The sequence below is a fragment of the Nelumbo lutea genome, chromosome 1 (assembly GCF_056320005.1).
Source record: "Nelumbo lutea isolate HS-2025 chromosome 1, American lotus-T2T, whole genome shotgun sequence".
Classification (NCBI taxonomy): domain Eukaryota; kingdom Viridiplantae; phylum Streptophyta; class Magnoliopsida; order Proteales; family Nelumbonaceae; genus Nelumbo; species Nelumbo lutea.
In genome coordinates this window covers 28,735,747-28,756,742 of record NC_142684.1, presented here as the reverse complement: position 1 = coordinate 28,756,742, position 20,996 = coordinate 28,735,747, and the positions used below count along the sequence as shown (strand labels likewise).

General features: G+C 40.4%; 1 protein-coding gene and 1 long non-coding RNA gene across 2 annotated transcripts; one reads left to right on the top strand and one right to left on the bottom strand.

Moving 5' to 3' along the window:
* Positions 1-12,536: 12,536 nt before the first annotated feature.
* LOC148874110 (uncharacterized) lies at positions 12,537-15,662 on the top strand. Its single transcript, XM_088956517.1, has 5 exons — positions 12,537-12,806; positions 12,890-13,684; positions 13,784-14,223; positions 14,541-14,937; positions 15,021-15,662. Exons 1-5 carry the CDS (start codon positions 12,537-12,539, stop codon positions 15,660-15,662), a joined length of 2,544 nt encoding a protein of 847 aa, XP_088812643.1.
* A 1,970-nt stretch (positions 15,663-17,632) lies between these two features.
* LOC148874109 (uncharacterized) lies at positions 17,633-18,945 on the bottom strand. The gene is made up of 3 exons (XR_016103259.1): positions 18,643-18,945; positions 18,053-18,098; positions 17,633-17,952 (listed from the first exon to the last, which is right to left on the bottom strand). It is a non-coding gene; the product is annotated as an uncharacterized LOC148874109 (long non-coding RNA).
* Positions 18,946-20,996: the final 2,051 nt, after the last annotated feature.

Sequence of the window (20,996 nt, the reverse complement as noted above, 5' to 3'; positions counted from 1 at the left end):
AATCAAAGCTGAACTTATCTCTTCATCCAGAAGCTGCCTCCCATTGATTTAATCCTTACTTCATTTTATTTTATTTTCCTTGTCTTTATAACAACCCCCCTATTTTGTTTTCTTGGAAATAAATCCACCCAATTCCTGTGGAGATGATCTTGCTCACCACTATATACAAAAAATTATTAATTCAAGCAGTACTTTTATTTTTTGTTGGATTTGACACCCACCAAATTTTGGTGCCGTTGCCGAAGAGCAGATCAAGTTGCGTGCCTTTCCTTTCTCATTAGCTGACAAAGCTAAGGATTGGCTTTACTACTTACCATCCGGTTCTATCACTACATGGAATGAGATGAAGAAGCAATTTCTTGAGAAGTTCTTCCCTACCTCACGAGCTACTAACATCAGGAAGGAATTATGTGGTATAAGACAATTCAGTGGAGAAACTCTCTATGAGTATTAGGAGAGATTTCAACAACTTTGTGCAAGCTGTCCTCAACATTAGATTCCTGATTAACTCCTTATCCAATATTTTTATAAAGGATTATTGCCAGTGGATAGGAGTATGATTGATGCTACAAGTGGAGGTGTGTTGGTGAATAAAACTCCTACTCAAGCAAGGGAACTAACTTCAAATATGACTACCAATGCACAATAGTTTGGCAATAGACAAGAGTCCATTCCACGGAGAGTCAATAAGGTAAGTATTTCTTCCATCGATGAAAGATTAGATACTCTCACCTCTCTGGTGGAAAAATTGGTTGTAGAACACATACAACAAGTAAAGACTTGTGGCATTTGTTCTACCATGGGTCATCCAACTGACATGTGCCCTACACTTCAAGATGAACCCTATGAACAAACCAACGTTGTTGGAGGATTCCTACAAAGGAGATACAACCCCTATTCCAATACTTACAATGTAGGATGGGGGGATCATGCCAATCTTAACTATGGAGCCAAGTCCTTCGGTTTCCAACCATAACATCAAGCTAAACAACCAGCCCCACAACATACATCTTCCAGACCAGGTATGTCTCTAGATGAAATTGTTAAAGCATTTGCAACTAACACTCAACAATTTCAATAGGAGACAAGGACAAGCATCCAAAACCTGGGAAATCAAATATGTCAATTGGCAGCAGCTGTGAGTCGATTGGAATCTCAAGGATCAGGAAAGCTACCCTCCCAGACCATAGTAAACCCCAAGTAGAATGCTAGTGAAGCTCACTAGTCAAGGAAGTCTCCCTTATCTCACTACTACAAAAATTCTGCTCTAGTAAGATTTCTTTTGTTATATTGAGGACACTGCATAGATCAAGTGTGGGGGGGAGGAGTATAGGATTTTATCTCAATTAAAAAAAAAACTCAACTCTTTTGAAATGAATTGAAACAGTGTTCTGGGAAAATTCTTGTGAACATAATAAAAAGATATGATTAGGGAGTACACGACTCATTTGAAACCATCCCCTTTTGAACTAGTCCTAAATCTAGGTTTAAGTAAATAAGGTAAATACTTTTACCTTGCAATTGGTGTGACTTAGTAGGATGGAGCATAAAATTCACCTACTAGCCAAGCAATTCAAAAGTAGGGTGGAGCATAAAATGCACCTACTAGTAAGAAATTCAAGATTAGGATGGAGAATAAAATGCACCTAATGCCCAAAAATCCTAAAGTGAGATGGAGCATAAAATGCACTCACTCCTGATAAAAAGAGAAAGAAGAAAAATAAGAGAGGTAAGTAAATATGTTTTCCCTAGCTTACAACCTTATTAGTAGTAGTAAAGAAAAAGGGATTGGCTGATAGATGAGTTAAGTATAACTTGGTCGTGTTGATTTAACAGTTTGCAATAGTTAACCTAGAATATTTGTGGAAAAAGATGAAGGAAAGTTGAGTTTAAAGTTTGGTAGGATAGTTTGCTTGTTTTTGCTTGAATTTTGTCTTGCCCGAGGACGGGCAAGGTCTAAGTATAATTGGGTCTCCTATCAATTGTGTATGCCACATTTTTGTTGTACGAGGAGGTGTCTTTGACAATTAGCGTTGTTCTCTTCGCGTACCTCCAGAGTTGGTTAAAGGTTTTGACTTTGATGTTTTTGATGTTGATTCTATAGGTAGGGCGCATACCTTGAATGCACTGCTCGACAAAACTTCTTTCGATGGCATGATCATTGAAGACAGAGTGTTTAAGTTTGTGGAAATGCATGACGTATGCTAGAAGGTTCTCTTGGTCCTTGCGCAATGATCCATAGGTCGGCCATTATCAATTACCTTTCTAAGGTGAACCATTTGGACAAGAACTTCGTGGCTAGTTCATCTGTGCCCCATGAACCGATGCTCTCAGGGGTTAGGCTTACGAACCATGTGTACGTTGGGCCAGTCAAGGACCTTAAAAACTCTTGTAATTTGAGGTCCTCGTCAAGAGCGATGGAGTCGAGGATGTCTTCGAACTTGTTGATGTGCTCCTGCAGGCTACCTCTCTGTCCGTTGTACAGAGGCCATTACTAGGGAGGGGTGTACCCAACAAGGTAGGGCTTGTATAGGATGTGATCAAAGTAGGGCTTTTGCAAGACAGCCGAATCCTGGACCCGGTTGTGGCTTTCGACTACCAGCCCCTGGATGTATTCCCTTAGCTCATCCCAGCTGAAAGGAGTCTCCGTTATCGGGTCAATGTGGGGGAAGGTGTGAAATTGGTGGGTGGTCTGGTAACTTGCTTGAGTTGGGGTTGGGTTGGCCCTGTTGGGTTGTTTTGGGATAGTGGGTGTAAGGTTAGAGGCATCGCGACTAGGGTTGGGGTTGGAATTTGGAATGCCAGGGATAATAGCAGCAAGGATCTATTCAGCTTGAGCCAAATGGTTGAGTAGGATCTGGAGAGCGCTCCTTGTCTCCTCCTAGCTCTCTTCTAGTTTCCTGAACCATTCTTCAAAAAGTGCCTCAAACCCATAGACCTTGTTTTACAAGATCTCAATATCAACTTGGATGGGCATTTGCATTTCGGGCTGGTTTTAAGCACTAGGGTTGGCGTTTTCTTGAGTGTTGCTTTGATCCTCCGGGATAGTGGTGAGGTTGATTCTTCTTGAGGCCATTCTCCATGGTCAAAGATTAACTAGAGATTTTACTATAGGCAGAGTAAGGCTGGGGTAGAGTGCAGTCTCTTTGAAAGATAGAGAAGAGTCTCGTGAACAGGGAAGGGAGAGTCTTCTTAGGTTGATGATGTAGGATAGATAGTGAAAACTTGGGGTATGCTCTGGGGATGCTATGTAATAGATAGCTTGGGATTGGATTTGTTCAAATGTGAGGAGGACCATTATTTATGGAGAGGTCTCGAGATCTTAAAAGGTAGGAGATGAGGATATTCACTCCATATCGGGAAGGGAATATTTGATTCGCTATTAATTATTGGATGCACTATTGGGGTATTCCCACGTCTCATGAGGTTCTTCTCAAGGATTGGATTTCCTTATCCTCGAGATCCCTCATTACTCACGTGTGCTACTACCTTTTTGTGCGTCATAACTAATCCTATGTGACAACGGTGACATCACCGTTCAGCGGTCGATACTTCGTCAATTCCATGTGGTGGCCCACAAAGGCCTTTGTTGTCATGGGTCCACGTGTGTCCGGGCACACGTGGGCCTCGCCGTGGGCTCGGCCTATTGTCCTTTCTAACCCATTATCAAGAGTGGGCTCACGGGTTGTGAATTCATCGCATGTCGTAGCGGGTGTGGCTTCATCACACGCTCAAGTGTGCTTGGGTCTCTTGGACATGTCTTTTTGAGGTTTATTTAGGTTCGGCCATTTACTGTACCTGTTGGACTGTGGGTTTATCATGGTTTTGTTTAGTGTGTTGAGGTTTCATCACAAAGGTGGCGGTGTGCCACAAGTTCATCGCAGCGTGGGGGTTGATTTCAAGTTGCTCGTAAGTGCTTTTGTGGTGTTACTCTTGGTGTCTAAGTATTCTTTGAGGGTCTGGGTGAATTGTACATATCTACAACAACAATTGGGTTCACTTTTTGAAACATTATCTACATATTGTTGATTGACCTTTACTCATTTCTCTTAGGATCAACATCCAATATAAAACATTTTCTTTCGTTATTCTAATTTATTTTTGTTGTGAAATAGATGTTTTTCTTTTTTCCTGCAAATGCTGAATGTTTACTTTTATTTTTGTTCTTAAACAAAATGTGTTCCCAAATTTGTTGTTAAGGCTCAGTTTGGAAGGAGTACAAATGCAAATTTATAGTGTGCAAATACATACAAAATAATACAAAATACAAGGTTTTACGCTCTACAAATTTGCATGTATACTCCTTCCAAATTGAGACTAAGTGGTAACAAATAATTTCTAATTGGGCCTTACAAGGTTTTACACTCTACAAATTTGCATTTGTACTCCTTCCAAACTGAGCCTAAGTGGTAAGAAATAATTTCCAATTGGGCCTACCTGATCGAGTGCTTCTAATATTGTTTGCTATTGCAGACAATAAAAAAAATAGTTGTGCTAATTAGCACAACACTTTTGCTTGAGTTTTTAATGAATCATCCCCTTTCTATTTTTATGAAAATTCTCATCTACATCTATTGTTCAAACTATCAAGTTCTATTTCGCTATATTTGATTTCTATGGTATCATTTTAATAGAAAAATGGGGTGGTTGATTAGGTTGTGCATGAGAAAGATAGTAGGTTGTACTTTTAGGAGGATAAAGGAACATGTAATAAAAAAGGAAAAATAAGTATTTTCTTTTTTTTTTTTTGGTTTAGACTTCAATTCTATTAGAATTATATTAGTTTATTTAAGTGCCTTACATTGCTTTAGTTTGGTACTTTAAATGTAGCCACCATTGCCAATTCCCTTAACACGAGGGTTGAAGGATATATTAGCCACATGTTGATCACATAAAAGATAAAGTATTAATTAGGATTCTTAAATGCATTTTACCAACTTGCCACACGAGGAAAAAATTGGAAATGCTCTTTAAATGCATTTGGCAAGCCATTTCTTCTAGAAATGCGTTCTTGCAATAATTAGCTTGTGGATTTGTGAGAGGAAGGTTTGGTGAACATCAAATTAACATTTCTTGAATCACAAAAAATGATGTGGCAGATTAAACTTTGAAAAATCCGATTGATTTTCTGAGATCTCATATAGTTGTCAATATGAAAATATTTTGAAAATAAACTCAAAGCAATTTAAACATCTAGGCAGCATGCACCTCCACAAATGTCAAACAATGATCCTATTGGCTTAAGAAGTGTCAATCAAGCTGAGAGCTTTTCAAATGGTCATTTATTTGATGAATCATAACTTTATCATATTGATCACTACTTGGGAAAGGAATATCTCCTTATTCCTCCCCACTCCAATTGATGCTTAACATATTTACTATCTCCTTATTTGTATTTATTCTATTTTCAGTCCATTGATCCAACAACTATGACAAAAGGTTAGTCATTGCTTCATTCTTCTGATCAGGCTAGAAAGATGGAGAATGTTAACTTCTTGCCTCCCTTACATCTCCCACTTGGTAAGCTCTGGTTGCTTGAAGAAAAATTTCGGTTACCAGAGGTCGAGCCACATGAAGAAGAAGATAGACCCATATTCTTGTCTATCAATGACTGAGTAGAGATTCGAATCACATGACCACTTAAGTGGTCACATGAGTCCAAAAGCTGATTGTGGCCCTTAAGATCGGTGATAACCGCTCGACCCGGAAATGGACCAGTTGGTTCAGAGAGTGTGGTGTGTAGCTCGAACTTAGTCTTGAGCCGAACCCCCCCTCCCTGGTCTAACCTGGTTACCCCTTTGACCAAGTCCGCATCAGAAAAAACAGCGGTAGATTTGTTTTGGTTTTCAAAAAAATTTGAAAACTTTTTCACAAATGCCTCTTTGCTTTTGGCCTTCGACTTTTCAGCTTCCTCATTCAGAGAAACCTTTACTCCAGCGGCTGCCACATGTCCAGACTTCCTTTGCTCGGACCTGCCAACTGTAACCCATCTTGTCACGTCATCATCTCCTTCAAGCTTCAACCTCCCCAGCCACTGCAACATTTCAACTTCCAAACTCACCCAGAGTTTATACCAGTAGCCTTCTGCACATATTTGTACTACCCTTGAAACTTCCTTAGGCTTCATTCCAGCAACACTCAAGTGTGCTGCCCTCAAATCTGTGGTCTTATATGGCAGAAGAACACTGCCCATCACCTGCACCAGATTCTCCAAGGTTGATTTTTTTCCAGAGATGAAAGGGTAAACCCAACAGCTTCAGTTTAAAGCTTCCATCTACAGCAGCAACCTCATTTGAAAAAGGACACAAGTTTTCAATTCTTACAGGACCTTCACTCGTTTCCAACATAGTGAAATCCATCAACAACTCACCCACATCAAGGACTGCTTTCCTATCGTTGAAAGGAATAAGGATGACCGTCTGGTTCAATCCAAGCTTCGTTGTCACCTCTTCTAGCAGCCCCATCCAGTCCTTCACATCCTCCCTCGCAGATAAAATGTATTTCTTTTCCTAGTTTCCTTTCTCCCCATCCAATGCAACTCTTGGTTCTGGTATAGTAAATGCCATAGTTGGCTTTCCTTGGGTTCCCACTATGTCTTCTAAGCCTAGTCTCTCTAGTCTCTTTCCTCTTTCTGTCATCTCTTCTTTCTTACTCTGTCTGCCAACTACTCTCTTTGTTTGTACCTTCACTGCCTTTGATTCCTTACTGACTAATCTCCTGTGTAGAACATTAGCCACCGCTGTCCATCCCTGCTGCCGAACACCTTCAGGGATAACTAATATCTGTCTCTTCCTTTTGTCGAACTTCTCTTCCAAGGTAACAAACCAACCACTAGAGTTCTTCCTTCTCTCAGCTGCGTATTCTCTCCTTGCCTACCTTAGCGTACCTAATGAAAGGAGAAAAAATAGGTAACTCCAATAATGTCTTTTCACAGAGAAGAACAAGAAACCAGGTCAAGACCAACATGCCATCCATGAGATGCCATTCCATGGATATTTACTATCACTATGTGCTACAAACTTTCCTACTCTTGGGGGAATCTCCACAACCATTTTCCTAGCAATGCTAAGTTTCTTCCATTTTACCAAGTGATCCTTTTTTGAGTTGCTTGGATCCCAAAGAAAATCTCTCATGATCTTTTCAATTTGGTTCACAACTTTAATAGGCAACTTGAAAGTAGATAAGTACACTGAAAAATTTGCAAGTGTTGACTTGATTCAGGTGATCGTGATTCTACTCCTTAGTGAAATATAATTCCTCTTCCACTCTACTTAGGATTTCCCCCCAACAGTAAACCTAAGTAATTTAGGGGCCACTCATTTAACTCACAACCTAGAGCTCTAGCCAATGAAGACACCTCATCTACTTGCCTATTTACACCTACTACTCAACTTTTATTCCAATTCACTCTCAGGTTTGAAACCCTCTCAAATTGTGCCACCAAGGATTTTAGATTATCTCCTTTGGTTCCCCTTCATAAATTAGAATTACATCATCTATGAATTGTGAGTGACAAAGACTTGCCTCCCCACTCTCCAACCTTGAATTATATTCAAAGTCAGCTCTAGTAATCAAGACACTCAAAACATCCACTATTAGGGTGAATAAGAAGGGGAAAGAGGATCCCCTTGTCTAAGGCCTCTTCTAGCAGGGAAAAAATCCCTAACTATGCCATTTACCAAAATAGAGAAGCAACAAGTAGAAACACAACCCTTGACCCACCTACACCACCTTTCTTAAAAACCATTACTTTTCAAAACTTCAAGTAGAAAGTCCCAACCCACCAAATTGTAAGCCTCTTCCAGGTCAAATTCATAAATAAGCCCCTTCTTTCCTTTTTCCTTTTGCTATAATCCACACACACACTCATTGGCAATTAAGATTTGATTAACAATTGGCCTCCCAAACACAAAGTCTCCTTGATTCGGGGAAATTAGGTTGGGGAGTACTTTTTTTTATTCTCAAGGCTAAAACCTTAGAAATGACCTTAAAGATACTCCCAATTAAACTTATGGGCCTAAAATCCTTAGGCTAAATTGCATCCACCTTCTAGGGAACCAAGGCTATAAAGGTAGCATTTGCCCCCGAATATATTTTGCCTTTCTCAAAGAACTCTAAGAATACCTCCACTAAGTTACCACCTATGATATCCCAACTATCTTGGTAAAAATCCATCGTGAATCCATTTGGGCTTGGGGCTTTAGATCTTTCCACCAAAAACACTGCATCTTTTACTTCTTAGGCGGTTAGAACTCAATTACTTTCTAAAGTATCCAACAACTCCCCCTACTCCCTACTTGTCAATCAAAATCAAGATGGTTCTCTCTTACTCTACTCGGTCTGTCATAGATGGCTTTAAAATGATTTACAAAAGCTCTTGCTATATCCTCTTCCCTTGTAAGCAGTTCCCCATTCCACTCCAATCTTTCCACAAGATTCTTCATTTTTCTTTTTTTTTTTTGAAGATAAATAAAGAAAAATTTATTGCCAAAAAGAAAAATCCATTTGCCAAAGTGTGAAAAGAAAATTAGTATTACCATCTCCTTCAACCACTACATCTAGATTTTTGTCTCCAACTCACCTCCTCTCTTCTAATGATTTCTTCCAATTCTTGTTTCAATTTTCATCTCTCTTCCCTCAATCTTCTTTATACTTTACCTACACCAATTTCTTGAATCCTTTTGGCAATCCACTCCTTTCTTTCTTCCACTCTTTCAAATTCTTCTTTATTCCAGGCTTTGATCCTAGATTTCAAGGATTGTAGCTTTTGTAGAACCTATAGCCTTTCAACCTTGAAACCACCTGGTCTTCTTCCCACCACTCTTTCACTTTCTTTATAAATTCAAGATGAAGCAGCCACATATTCTAAACCTAAACAGGCAAGGTTCCGCTCCTACTCTTTCTTGGGAAAGTCTAATTGGACAATGATTTAGGTAGGCCTAGGGAGGGTCCTCACTACCAATCCCCTCCAAGCAATTTCTTAATTTGAAGAGAATAGAATCTATCCAGATTACAACAAAGGGGATCCTCTTGGAAATTGGACCAAGTAAGATTTGCTTGCAACATAGACAACTCTCTCAACTCAATGGAAGCCTCAAAGAGGTTAAATTTTCTCATGTTGGAGGTAATCCTATCATTGGGGTTATTTGTTTCATTTACATATCTGATAACATTAAAACCACCCCCATATACTGAGGACCCTCCCAAAGACCCCTTATAGCTGCTAACTCCTCCCACAACTCTTCCCTTTTCCTATAGGAGTTTTGTCCATAGACATTAGTTAAGGCCCATTCCAATCCATCTGCTTTCCTACTTAATTTAATTGCAACTGTAAAGTTACCAATAAGTTCTTCTATACACTCTATCTCCTCATCCTTCCAAAATTGTAACAACTCCCCCTAAAGCCCCCCAAGATTGTGCTGACCACACATTTCTTACCCACCTCCTATCCAATTTTACTAATTTGGATTCCTAGATTAAAACAATATCTGGCTTCTCTTTCCTAAAAACTTCCCTAATCATCCTTCTTTTCCTTGAACTCCCCAAACCCTTTACACTCCAACTGATTATCTTAATAGGGAAAACCTAAGTACAATACCCAAAAAGGCTTACCCTTTATTATCCCAGTTTCCTTTTATTCCTCCCTGTGCATCCTTTCTCATAATCCACTTCACATCTGAGCCTCTCTGCCTGACTCAGCCAGATATTGTTTTAATCTAGGAATCCAAATTAGTAGAATTTGATAGGAGGTGGGTAAGAAACATGTGGTCAAATGTGAAGTGGAGAGGCTCTCCACCTCGCTCAACTTTTTCTTTCTCCTCTTTGGTGTCTCTCCTTCCTTCTTATTAGGAATATTATTTTGATCCAAAATTGTCTCTTTTCTCCAACCCTTTACTCTTTCTCTTTGACTTTTTAGCCACAACATCATCAGTTACCACCAAAGAGTCACTCGACATGGCAGCTTCTAGATAAGAAGTGGATTCACCTACAGGTTGGACAACAAAAGCAATTAGGGAAGGGGGGTTGTTAGCCAAAACAAATTTAGGAAACAAAGAATCTTGAAACACCATACCAGGAACAAGGGGAACTGAAAGATTATCAAACCCAATTTTGGTACGATTGAGAGGGCTTTGGTTGGAAGCAACCTCCTCCAAACCAACCTTCATCATGCTTTTAGGGGGAATGAGAACATTTTTAGCTTTGTTGTCTAGAAGAAATGTAGAAACCAATCTATGGACACCCTGGCTTTGTCTTGGAATAAGGAAAGGATCTTCTCTGCCTATGGTTGAGAAGTTTGCTTCACCCAAGGGAGAAACTTCCAGACTAGAGATCTTCTAAGGTTCCAAAGATTTTTCAGCTAGGGCTGAAAAAGAGCCACCAAAGAGTAGAGTTATTCCAACATCCTCTTCCTCAATGAAGTGCTTGCCAGGTCCGCTCTCAACACTGCAGATATTGGATTCACCATAAACTTCCTCCTCACAACTAACACATTCTAAATCAAACTCATCTTCTTCATCTTTTCTCCTACCATACCTTGGATTTGGACACTTAAGGGCTAGTGGAATAAGAGGCCAAGCTTGGTTTCCAAGCAAGCCTTGCCTCAACAGCCTCAAAACTGTTAGACAGTTTTGTATGCCCTTAGCTTCAATCAAAATTGATGTACTTTATGAGTTTATTGTAAATGAATAAAAGTACATATTTGATTCATGTTCCCTTGGTATGTTTCTGTGTAATACCCTTAAACTGGACACTTATTGAGACTCGTGTTAGTTTAGAATGTTCGCAGCCAGTGGGTCGGTCTGGGGAGACCTATCCTGACAAGGCTGACACTGTGGTGCCACCAAGTCGGTTGGGGTGGCTTGTCTCAGCTACCGGGGTGAGACCCTAGGCACATACAGTGTGGGATTAATTGAATCTTTGAACTGGACTAGATTTTCAGTATTGCCCTGGACCTTGGAGATTGATGGGCAAAACTGGAAAGTTACACCCGACCCCTAGACTCGATTATGATACTGCACTAGGTGTCGGATCGGGCTGTCTTTGATGTACCAATCAGTGAGATCCTTAGCGGGGGTCAAAACCTGGGTATGTTGGGACAATCCGAGAATTCATCTGAGTGGGTGATCATAGTGACAGGATCAGCCCCTTTGTCGGACAAAGGTAATGATCGGGGATGCAATGTCACTGTTGGAAACCAAGATTGCCGGTAGCCGATTTCAACCGTTGAGATTTGTTTTGCAAATTATATTTTATATGAAATATAAAAGTATATATATTATGGTTTCTAAAATGTTTGCAAAAGGTTTTAATTCCTAGGATCCATATAAGTGGAGAGTGCAACACTGTTCCTTACAGCCGAGGGAGAGGTCCTCTCTTGTCGGGCAGTGTATGATCATTAAGGGCTGAGAGGTCAAGTGTAAGACCATTTAGGATAATACCTGATGGGCTAATCTTACATCTACCCACAGTCCCTAGGTGTTACAAGGTGGCTTGGCCCAGGGACCACTTAGGGTAACTGTTGGGACCATAGAGCCCATTCGATGGGTTTCAGGGGGTGCACCACTATCTTTAACAGTGTATTCGATCAGGCCTTGTAACAAAGGCTGGGCCGAACCCATGTGGCTGATGTGTAGATCAATGCTTGGGTCCCACGCCATACAAGGAAGCCCAACTGGGCAGTAGTTAGGAAGGTTAAGTGATCACATAAGCTTAATGGGCCTAAAGCCCATTTCGAACTGGGCTATTCTAATATGCAGATAAGATAAAGGTTTATCCTTATCACTAGAAGAGAAGGATGATCCAAATATGATTTGGATAAGGATCTTTTAAGTTAACAAAAAGAAGGAGGGGGCGGCAGCCTTTGGAAGAGATACATCAGATCCTCTTTAGTGCTGAAATCAAGAAGAGAGAATTCTGCACCCTGCGAATACTCTCTTGCCGCCTCCCTGTTCTTGTCGCCCAGTTTGCCAGTTCGATCTCCATTTGTGGGAGAAGTCAAGATTGGATCTTGACATCAGTTCTTTGAGAAAGGATTGAGAAGGAAGTTGTGCTCACGTACCATTCTATTGATTCTTGCGAAGGACAGAGTTCTTGGGGAAGAACACTGCTGATTCTGCTCCATCCTGCACTGCGCCATCTTCAGTGAGAGCAGTCTTTGGATCCTTCCTTGGGCGTGAACACCTTTGTTGGGAGATATTACTTCTCCGTATCAGGTATAATTCTCTCCTATTCCTTTTGGTTCAGATCTGGTTCAGTTTAAGGTTCAAGAATGATCATTGAAAATATGATTTTCTAAATAGGGAATGTGATTCCCAGTTGAAGGGAGAGAAAAATTTTTTGAAATTCGCCCCTTATTCCGCAATCTTTGGGCGTCCATGGGATGGATCTCTCATCCCTTCATTCCAAGCAAGCCTTGCCTCAACAGCCTCAATCAAGTTAGTGAACTTTGACCCTGAGTTCTCATTTCCTAATATAATGGGTTCACTCGAAGGCCCAAGATGAGGGTTTCTTAAAGTCAGTTTAGCCCCACATTGAAAATGGTTATCTGGTTCAGTCCACAACTCTTGGTTTCGCTCAGTACCCATTTTGAGCATTTTAATATTCTCCAAGCTGCTTTGAGAATGCTGAGGGCCTGGCTCTGCATTTATTCCATCTGCCACAACTCTGGCATAGGTCCTGCTATCAGTTTGCCTTTACTTGCACACAGAAGTATTTGGGGGGAAGATCAGGTCAGGTGGAAGGCTTTGGCTGCTTCTGGGAGTGCCGGAGGTCTTCTGAGTCTTTGGGATCCTGCATTTTGTAGCCTTGTTTCCAGCAGAATTGGAAATTTCTCAATCTCTTTAAGTATGAAGTTACAGGGTGGAAAAATATTCAAGTTACAAATGTTTAGGGACCAATAGAGCCAAATCTTAGGGTGGCTTTCTGGGAGGAGTTATCAGATGTGGGAGAGTCTCAGAATCATCCTTTGGTTATCGGCGGTGACTTTAATGGGACTATATCAGTGGAAGAGAAAAATACAAGGAGTAGAAGAACTGGATCGAGGAATTTGTTTGCTGGATTTATCAATAATATGGAGCTAATGGATGTTCCAATTCAGGGTAACATATTTAATTGGACTAATAATCAAGCAAACCTGACTCTGGTAAGACTGGACAGGTTTTTGGTTTCCTCAAATTGGGATGATTTCTTTCCTGATTTTAGGCAGATCACTCTTCCTAGACCAGTTTCTGACCACAGCCCTATTCAGCTTGTTTGTGGTCATCGTAAGAAAATCAGTGCTCCAGTTAAATTGGAAAATGCATGGTTTGAGGAGGACAAGCTTATCCCCTTGATCAAATCTGTGTGGAATGAATTTCAGGTGGTGGGTTCTAGTTCTTTTATTTTGGCAAAAAAGTTAAATGCCATCAAGGGAAAGTTAAAAATTTGGAGTATGGAGAATAAAATGAAATTGGGGACTGAAAAGAAGGCCTTATTGAGCACCATTGCTGAGATTGATAGAGCTGAAGAAGCGAGCACCTTGACTGAAGAATTGAGATTAAAAAGGTCTAATGCAAAACTCAAATATGACAAGTTGGCTGTAGAGGAAGAGATGAAGTGGAGACAAAGAGCCAAAACCACTTGGCTAAAGGAGGGTGATAAAAATACGAAGTTCTTCTTCCACAAATTGACAAATGCCTGTGCAAGGGTTTCTTCAATCAGCAAACTGGTGTGGGAGGATAGGAGTGGTGAATCATGTTAAGAGGTTAAATCAGTAGCAACATCCTTCTATAAAAATCTTTATAAGGAGAGGTGGGCCCATAGGACATTTCCTTCTGAGCTTCCTTTCAAGCAATTGAATGAAGAGCAGAAACTCTGGATTGAGAGACCCTTTATAGAAGAGGAAACCAAGGCAGCAGTCAAGAAGGTAGAATGTGATAAATCCCCTGGTCTGGATGGGTTTTCAAACCTTTTTTATTTAAAATGCTGGGATATTGTGAAGAAAGACTTGTTGAAGGTGTTCCAGGCGTTTCATACAAATGCATCACTGCAAAGAAGCTTGAATACTACTTTTATCACTCTCATCTCAAAGATTGAGGGGGCTGTAAATATTAAGGATTTCAGACCTATCAGTTTCCTGCACAGTTTTTACAAAATCCAGGCTAAAGTCTTGGCAAAAAGAATGAAAGGTGTACTAGGTAGTGTTATTTCTTGTAACCAAAGTGCATTTGTTCCGGGCAGCAGATGGTAGATTCAATTCTCATTGCCAATGAACTGTTAGAATCTAGAAGAAGAGAGGGAACCCCGGGTGTAATTTGTAAGCTTGATATTAAGAAAGCATATGACCATGTTAACTGGCATTGTCTGGACCTGGTGTTGGAGAAAATAAATTTTGGGCAGAAATGGAGAAACTGGATCAGAGTACATGTTAGGACCCCAAAATTTTGTATCCTAATTAATGGCCAATTGATGGGGTTTTTCAGTAGCTCTAAAGGTTTGAGGCAGGGTGACCCTCTTTCCCCCTTGCTATTCATTTGTATCATGGAAATCTTTACTCTTTTTAGCAAGAAAGCTGCAAAGAATGGGTTTTGGGAGGGCTTTGCAATCTCTCCAGGAAAGGAAAAAGTTAACGTCCTCCAGTTTGTAGATGATACTTTATGCTTTGTTGATGCTTCCCCAAGTCAGTTAGAGTTGGTGCTTGGAATTCTGAGTTGGTTTGAAGTGGTGTCTGGACTCAAGGTTAACTTGAGTAAGAGTCAGATCATCCCTGTGGGTCTTGTAACAAACTTAGAAGAATGTGCAGAAGTGATGGCTTGCCAAATTGCTTTTCTCCCGGTCAAGTATTTGGGGCTTCCTCTTGAGGCTAAATGCTCTTCCTCTAAGACTTGGGTTTCAGTTACTGAGAGAATGGAGAGAAAATTGGCATTTTGGAAAGCTAAATATCTCTCTTTTGGGGGCAGAGTGACACTGATTAAGAGCACTCTCTCTAATCTTCCTACCTACTTCCTCTCCCTTTTCCCCATTCCAATCAAAATAGTAAATAGATTGGAGCAAATCCAGAGGAACTTATGGAGGGGATGGGAGGAGGAAAAGAAGGTCCATATTGTAAATTGGGAACAAGTGTGTCTCCCAAGGAAGTTGGTGGGCTGGGAATATGGAATTTGAAGAAACTTAATTCTGCCCTTCTTAGCAAATGGTTATGGAGGTTTGCTAATGAAAGAAATGCATGGTGGAGAAACCTTATTGCGGAAAAATATGGAGTGGAATGGGGTGATTGGAGATCCAAATGCCCTCTTTTAAGAGGGGCAAGATCCATTTGGGCAGGTATTTTGAAGGTCCTTCCTATATTTGAGGAAGGGATCAGATTTATGGTGGGAAATGGGGAAAGAATTAAATTTTGGAAGGACTCTTGGTGCTCAGAAGTGTGTCTGAAAGAAGTTTTCCCTCTTCTATACCAAATCTCTGTAAATCAGGAATCCTCTGTAGCTGAGAACTTTAATGTATCGGGTGATTCTATTATTTGGAATCCGCTTTGTAGGAGGAGTCTCTTTGATTGGGAGGTTGAAGAGTATGCGGCTCTGCTGGGCTTGCTTCAAAATCAGTTGATTGATTTAAATCTGGAAGACGAATGGAGCTGGAAATGGAAAGCTGATGGCTACTTCTCTGTTAAATCTATGTTTCTTTAGTTGGTCAGTTCAGGTCAAGTGAACTTTCCCGCCAGACAGATTTGGAATTCATCTAGTCCCTCTAAAGTAAATTTTCTGGTTTGGACAATGGTTCTAGACAAGTGTCTGAACAGAGTTAATCTGGTGAGACGTGGCATTCAGATTTTTGATATTTCGTGTGGCTTGTGTGGTACCTTGGCAAAATCTACTGAGCACCGGTGTATCCATTGCCCAATTTCTTCTTATGTCTGGGGGCATTTCCTTAATGCCTCGGAAGTTAGTTGGGTAATAATACCAAATTCAGTGAAGGAGCTGCTGAACTGTTGGAGAATTGAGGGTCTCAGCAAGAAAGGAAATTTGGTTTGGAACACCATTCCGGCAGCTGTACTTTAGGCTATTTGGACTGAGAGGAATAACAGTTTCCCATGGTAATTCTAAAAGTCCAGATGAAATAGCGCAGAATGCTGTGGGCAAGTTATTGTCTTGGGTGTCGGCAGCGGAGGACTTTAAAAATCAGAATTTGTGTTTGTTGTTTTGTTCTCAGTCTTGGATGAGATTGTAATCTGAGGTGGTCCTAGGCAGCCTTTAATGGCCTGGGCTCTATTGTAATGTCTCTTTGAATGAATAAATTACCTTACCTTTTACAGAAAAAAAAAAAAAAAAAGCACAGAAATCTTTCATCATTGAAGAGGCCTTTCAAATTCCTCCTTTCTAAACCTTCCATTTCCATGTAAATCTCAGCCAATTTTTAATGGGCCAATCTCTTTGTTCCACATAGGTAATCTTCTTCTAGCTCTTCGTTTTCCACCCTCCTGGAATCCCTCCACAGAGCAGCTTCAATGGAGGTCAAAAGCCATGCTAAATAGAAACTATTATCAGAAAAGGCCTCAACCTTCCTAGGGATTTCTTCAGGCCTTACCCCATTCACCTTCATGGCCGCTGATCAGAGGTCTAAAGAGAAAACACTTTCAAGACGTGCTTCCATCTTCCACAAGTGGAAAGGTAGGCCAGCAACCTGAATGGTAACACCATCTTCCACAGAAACATTCTTTGAGTTTGAAACAAGGGACATCTCATTACTGTAGCCACTACAAGACCCAACTGAAGATTCAACACACTGACATCGAAGTTGTTCTGCACTAAGTCTAACACTGCTTTAAAGTCTTCAAAAGGAGTGAATATTATTGGACCATTTAACTTTAATTCTCGATTATCTCAGCTGCTATTTCCCTCCAGTTTTCTGGTTTCTTCCATACTTCAACCACTAGCTTCTTTTCCACTCTTCCTTCTCTGTGATGTATACCATCCCAACTCCCCAGTCCATTTGCCAGAATGTGTTTTCCTGTATCTATTTCCTTCTCAGGAGGACATTTTACTACCTTCTCAGAACTAAGTTTTGCCACTTCTCCATTGATCAGTTTTATCTCATTCCCTTCCTTCATCAAAGTTAAAATGTCCTGCAGCAAGTTTTTAACCTCCCTCCAGCTTGATTCATTCCTCTCTTCAGGAAAGCATAATAGCTGCTTCTTGCCTTCCCCAAAAAACTCATACAGAGCCAAGAATCTACCTTTCTTCTCCAGCCCAAGGTTAAATGTATCGACACGTATCAGCCCATATCGGCTGACACGTATCGTTCAGGGACCCCTCCGGTACACCCCTACAGTGGGTGTATCAGGGGTCTGACTGGTTCAGGGGGTGGAGGAGCCCTAAACCGGCCCCCTGAACCGGTTTTGAAAAAAAAAATTAAAAAGTTAAAAAAAGTAAAAAAAGAAGTATCGATTCGCCCGATACGCCCCTACCGGTGTATTGGATGTATCGTTATTTTGAACCTTGCTCCAGCCTCTAGAGAACTTACCCTTCATTCTGTATCTTTTAGCAATAACTTTTATCAGCTTATTGTCTAGAAGCCAAAAAGACAAACATCAAAAGGAAACTTGAACAGGAAGCTCAAGTCTTTCTTATTTTTGGTACAGAAACCGTGTAGCTCATGTCAAATTCAGGGAGTAGGATTAAAGGTCCATCAAGTGAGCACCAAAAGGATACAATATCTCTTTTATTTAACAGAAAAAGGGAGAGATATATCTAAGTAGAAATTTTACCTCAACTATAATGACACATTTTATCAGCATTATTGTCATAAAATAACGCAGTCATATTATTCTAAAAGAAACAACAAATGCTTTTCCAGAAGGAAAAAAACTATTATAGATGGCTCTCATATTAATTCATGACTTCATCCATGATCATCCTAGGAAGAATTTAATCATTTATATTATCTATTGCTAGAAACATATTTAAGGCTTCTAAACACCTGAAAAAAAAAAAAAAAACAGATTACTACATATGAATGTATGCTCTTGTATGCACACACAAATAAAGGTTGGGAAAAAAGTCGACAAATTCCTTCTTACCTATGTAGCCAACTGTTGTAATATAGTTCCTCAAGAGCTTGAAATCCTGCATGATAGAAAAAAAGCTTGACGCTCAACAGTACAGAGAGATGACAAGAAACTAATCCCAGTGCATCATAAAGTCTTTTTCTAATAGATGCTGAGTAGTTGGACAACACTTGCATTGAATTGCCATTGTTCTGGTAAAGTCAGTGAGTGTGAGCATGCATCTATGTGTGACTGTAGCTTGTATAGATTGATTAACAAAAGGAGAAAGAAGGATATAATGCATCTACCTGTGACTTTTGGATTTATTATTCATAGTAATCTCTTAATTACTATTATAGTAAAATAATAATTTACTATTTTTGAAGTTGTTTGGGAGCTATTCCTTATTTGAGTGACCCTATAGGTTATCTATTGGGTTACCATAGCTACAAAGTAGTAGTTAGAATCTGTCTTGCATCAGTTTCCTAGTTGAAATTGGAGTTAGTGAAGTGAGATTCAAGCCTTCATGTTTAGTCTATAAATTAAATAGATTCACTGTAAATCTCTAATTGGAATTTAAGAGTTGATTTGATGGAATAGTAGTTCATTTTGAAGTTACTTACAGGTAATAGAGTGATCTTCTTTTCCCTCTCTATTTCTTCTTTCTCTCTTCTATTTCAGATCTGAATCTCTACTTCTATTTCCAATGCTCATTAGAAGAATTTTAAGTTCAACTTAACATTCTGTAAGCCAACCGAATGAGGATGGCCTGCTGATCTTGAACTAAGGAGAAGAATACTGCAAGGGTTAGGATGTGTATGGTTGTGGAAGGCTAAGGGTTCAAGGGAGTCTGAACCAGAAAATGGCTAAGGCTCAGAACTCAAGGATTGGAAGTGAAGGAAGAGGAAGAAGCTGGTAAAGGAAAGAGGAAAAAGGTCCTTAGCTAAAGATATTCCCTATTTATAGAAATGGGAAGGTTGGGTTACGTGCATGAGGCTACACATTCTAGAATATTCCTGGTCTTAACTGACATGAGGAAAGCAGAGCCTACCTTTATTTCCCCATGGACACGTGTCTAAAGGGACCACATGGTTGTTAAACCACGTTCTTGGGGACCACTCAGGAAGCAACACATGTTCCAATGGCGTTGATCATGCATCTGACAACCTTGAGCACCTCTCCAGTGTCGAGATCCTCAACTTGGCCTCACAAGGCCCGACTTTGCTCGATCCAGTAAAATCACTCTTCAAATATGCTCACGAGGTTCTCATCCCGCGAGATCCAGCTATTGGGCCTTGTTGAACACTACAAGACCGGGCACTATGCAAGGATACATTTTGTGGGATCCTCTCTCAGCAAATCTTGCCTGATCCTGCAAGGTCAACATGCCACTGAGATACCCGTGAGGCGTTTGCTTTGCTTCTTAATTTCCACTTCCCCTGACACTCTTAGTCGATGCCTCACTCTCAGACCCCTAACTTCATATCTGTTTTCTCATGCATTCAATTTAATAAGATTGTCTACAAAGTGTGAGCAAACTTAAAAGAAAAAATGCCAAGAGATTCAAGATGCTAAGAAATAGCTACCATCTATGAAGTGCAAGAAGAGAAGCAATCAGCTCTTGCTGAAAAGTTTATTGTAGATCTAGATATAGATTTGGGTGTTGAATGGGTTCTCAAAGAAATTGATGATGATGTTGACTACATTCTTGAAGAAAAGTTTCATCATGATGAGATGGTCATTCCTGAAGACAAAGAGTTAGTTAACGGAATGAAAATTTTGTTTAATAGGATGTTATCTTCTTCCTTAAAATCAGTTACTAGTTCTACTTCACCCTTTCTCTCGCGAAGTAGCTATTGCAATTAACTTACATAAATTTATTACATGAGTTAAAAGATGAGGTTGACAGAACCAACCCTTTCTGTCTACTCCCATAAATTTACCAATCAACTGGGTCTTCTTCCTTCAGTCAGGCTGTTCCCGAAACTCCTCCCAGCTTGGGCCGGCATCTTGGTAAAGTTTTCATGGGTCCAATTCCGTCCTTGAGTTCAGGCCTGCCATCTGCCAGTGAAGAAGAAGACACAGAGGATGACCTCAGCTTGTACGCTACTGAAGCAGATCCAGACCCTCGTGAGTTTGCTCTTAAAAGAGTAAAAGCCCTGTTCACAGACAAAGGGAGTTGGGGTTGTGTGGAGATTCTCGAGCAGACCCAGTTGATCAATCCAGGCTACGGAATGTCTTCAGAATCAGACCCCCCCTGTTCGCAGACAAGGGAGAGATTCGTCAACTTCCTTTCCTGACCAAAACCATAAATCGCACTCAGGGAGATCCCCCGCCCCCCATTCGGTTCTGTCTTCTCTTCAATCTCCTTTTTCTTGCTCTGTTTCTGCATCTCACTGTCTTTTCTCCCCTTCCACTCTTTCAGGTTCAAATGAGTTGCCATCCCACCCAATGCAGATCCTTCCATTTCAGACAGCTGTTCCATCAAAGCATTGGCAGGAAGGAGACAGAATTTGGAAATTGACAATATAGCCGGAACTTTGGGAATTGTGAGAAGAGACAAAGAAGATGAAAAGGAGAGAATCTTTAATAAAGAGGTGACTAAATCTGGAAAAGCCCAGGAGAAGAACAGAAAAAAAAAGGTCCTAAAAAAGAACTAAAAAGGCTTCAGTGGGGTCTAATGGATCGCATCTCAAAGGGAAATAGGATGAATAAGGGGAACTCTGTCAAAGTGACTCAATGAAGAGGAATGTCAGGGATTTGTAAGGTAAGCTCAAAAGAAGCCTAGTGAAAGAAACATTGAAGAGAGAAAATCCAGATATAATTGTCCTTCAGGATTCAAAAAAAGAAGTCATCAACAGAAAACTTATGAAAGCCATATGGGGAATAAGGGGTAGAAAATGGATTGCTGTTCCAGCTGAGGGTTCCGCTAGAGGTATCATTCTAGCATGGAAGGAAGATGAAATTTCAGGCTTGG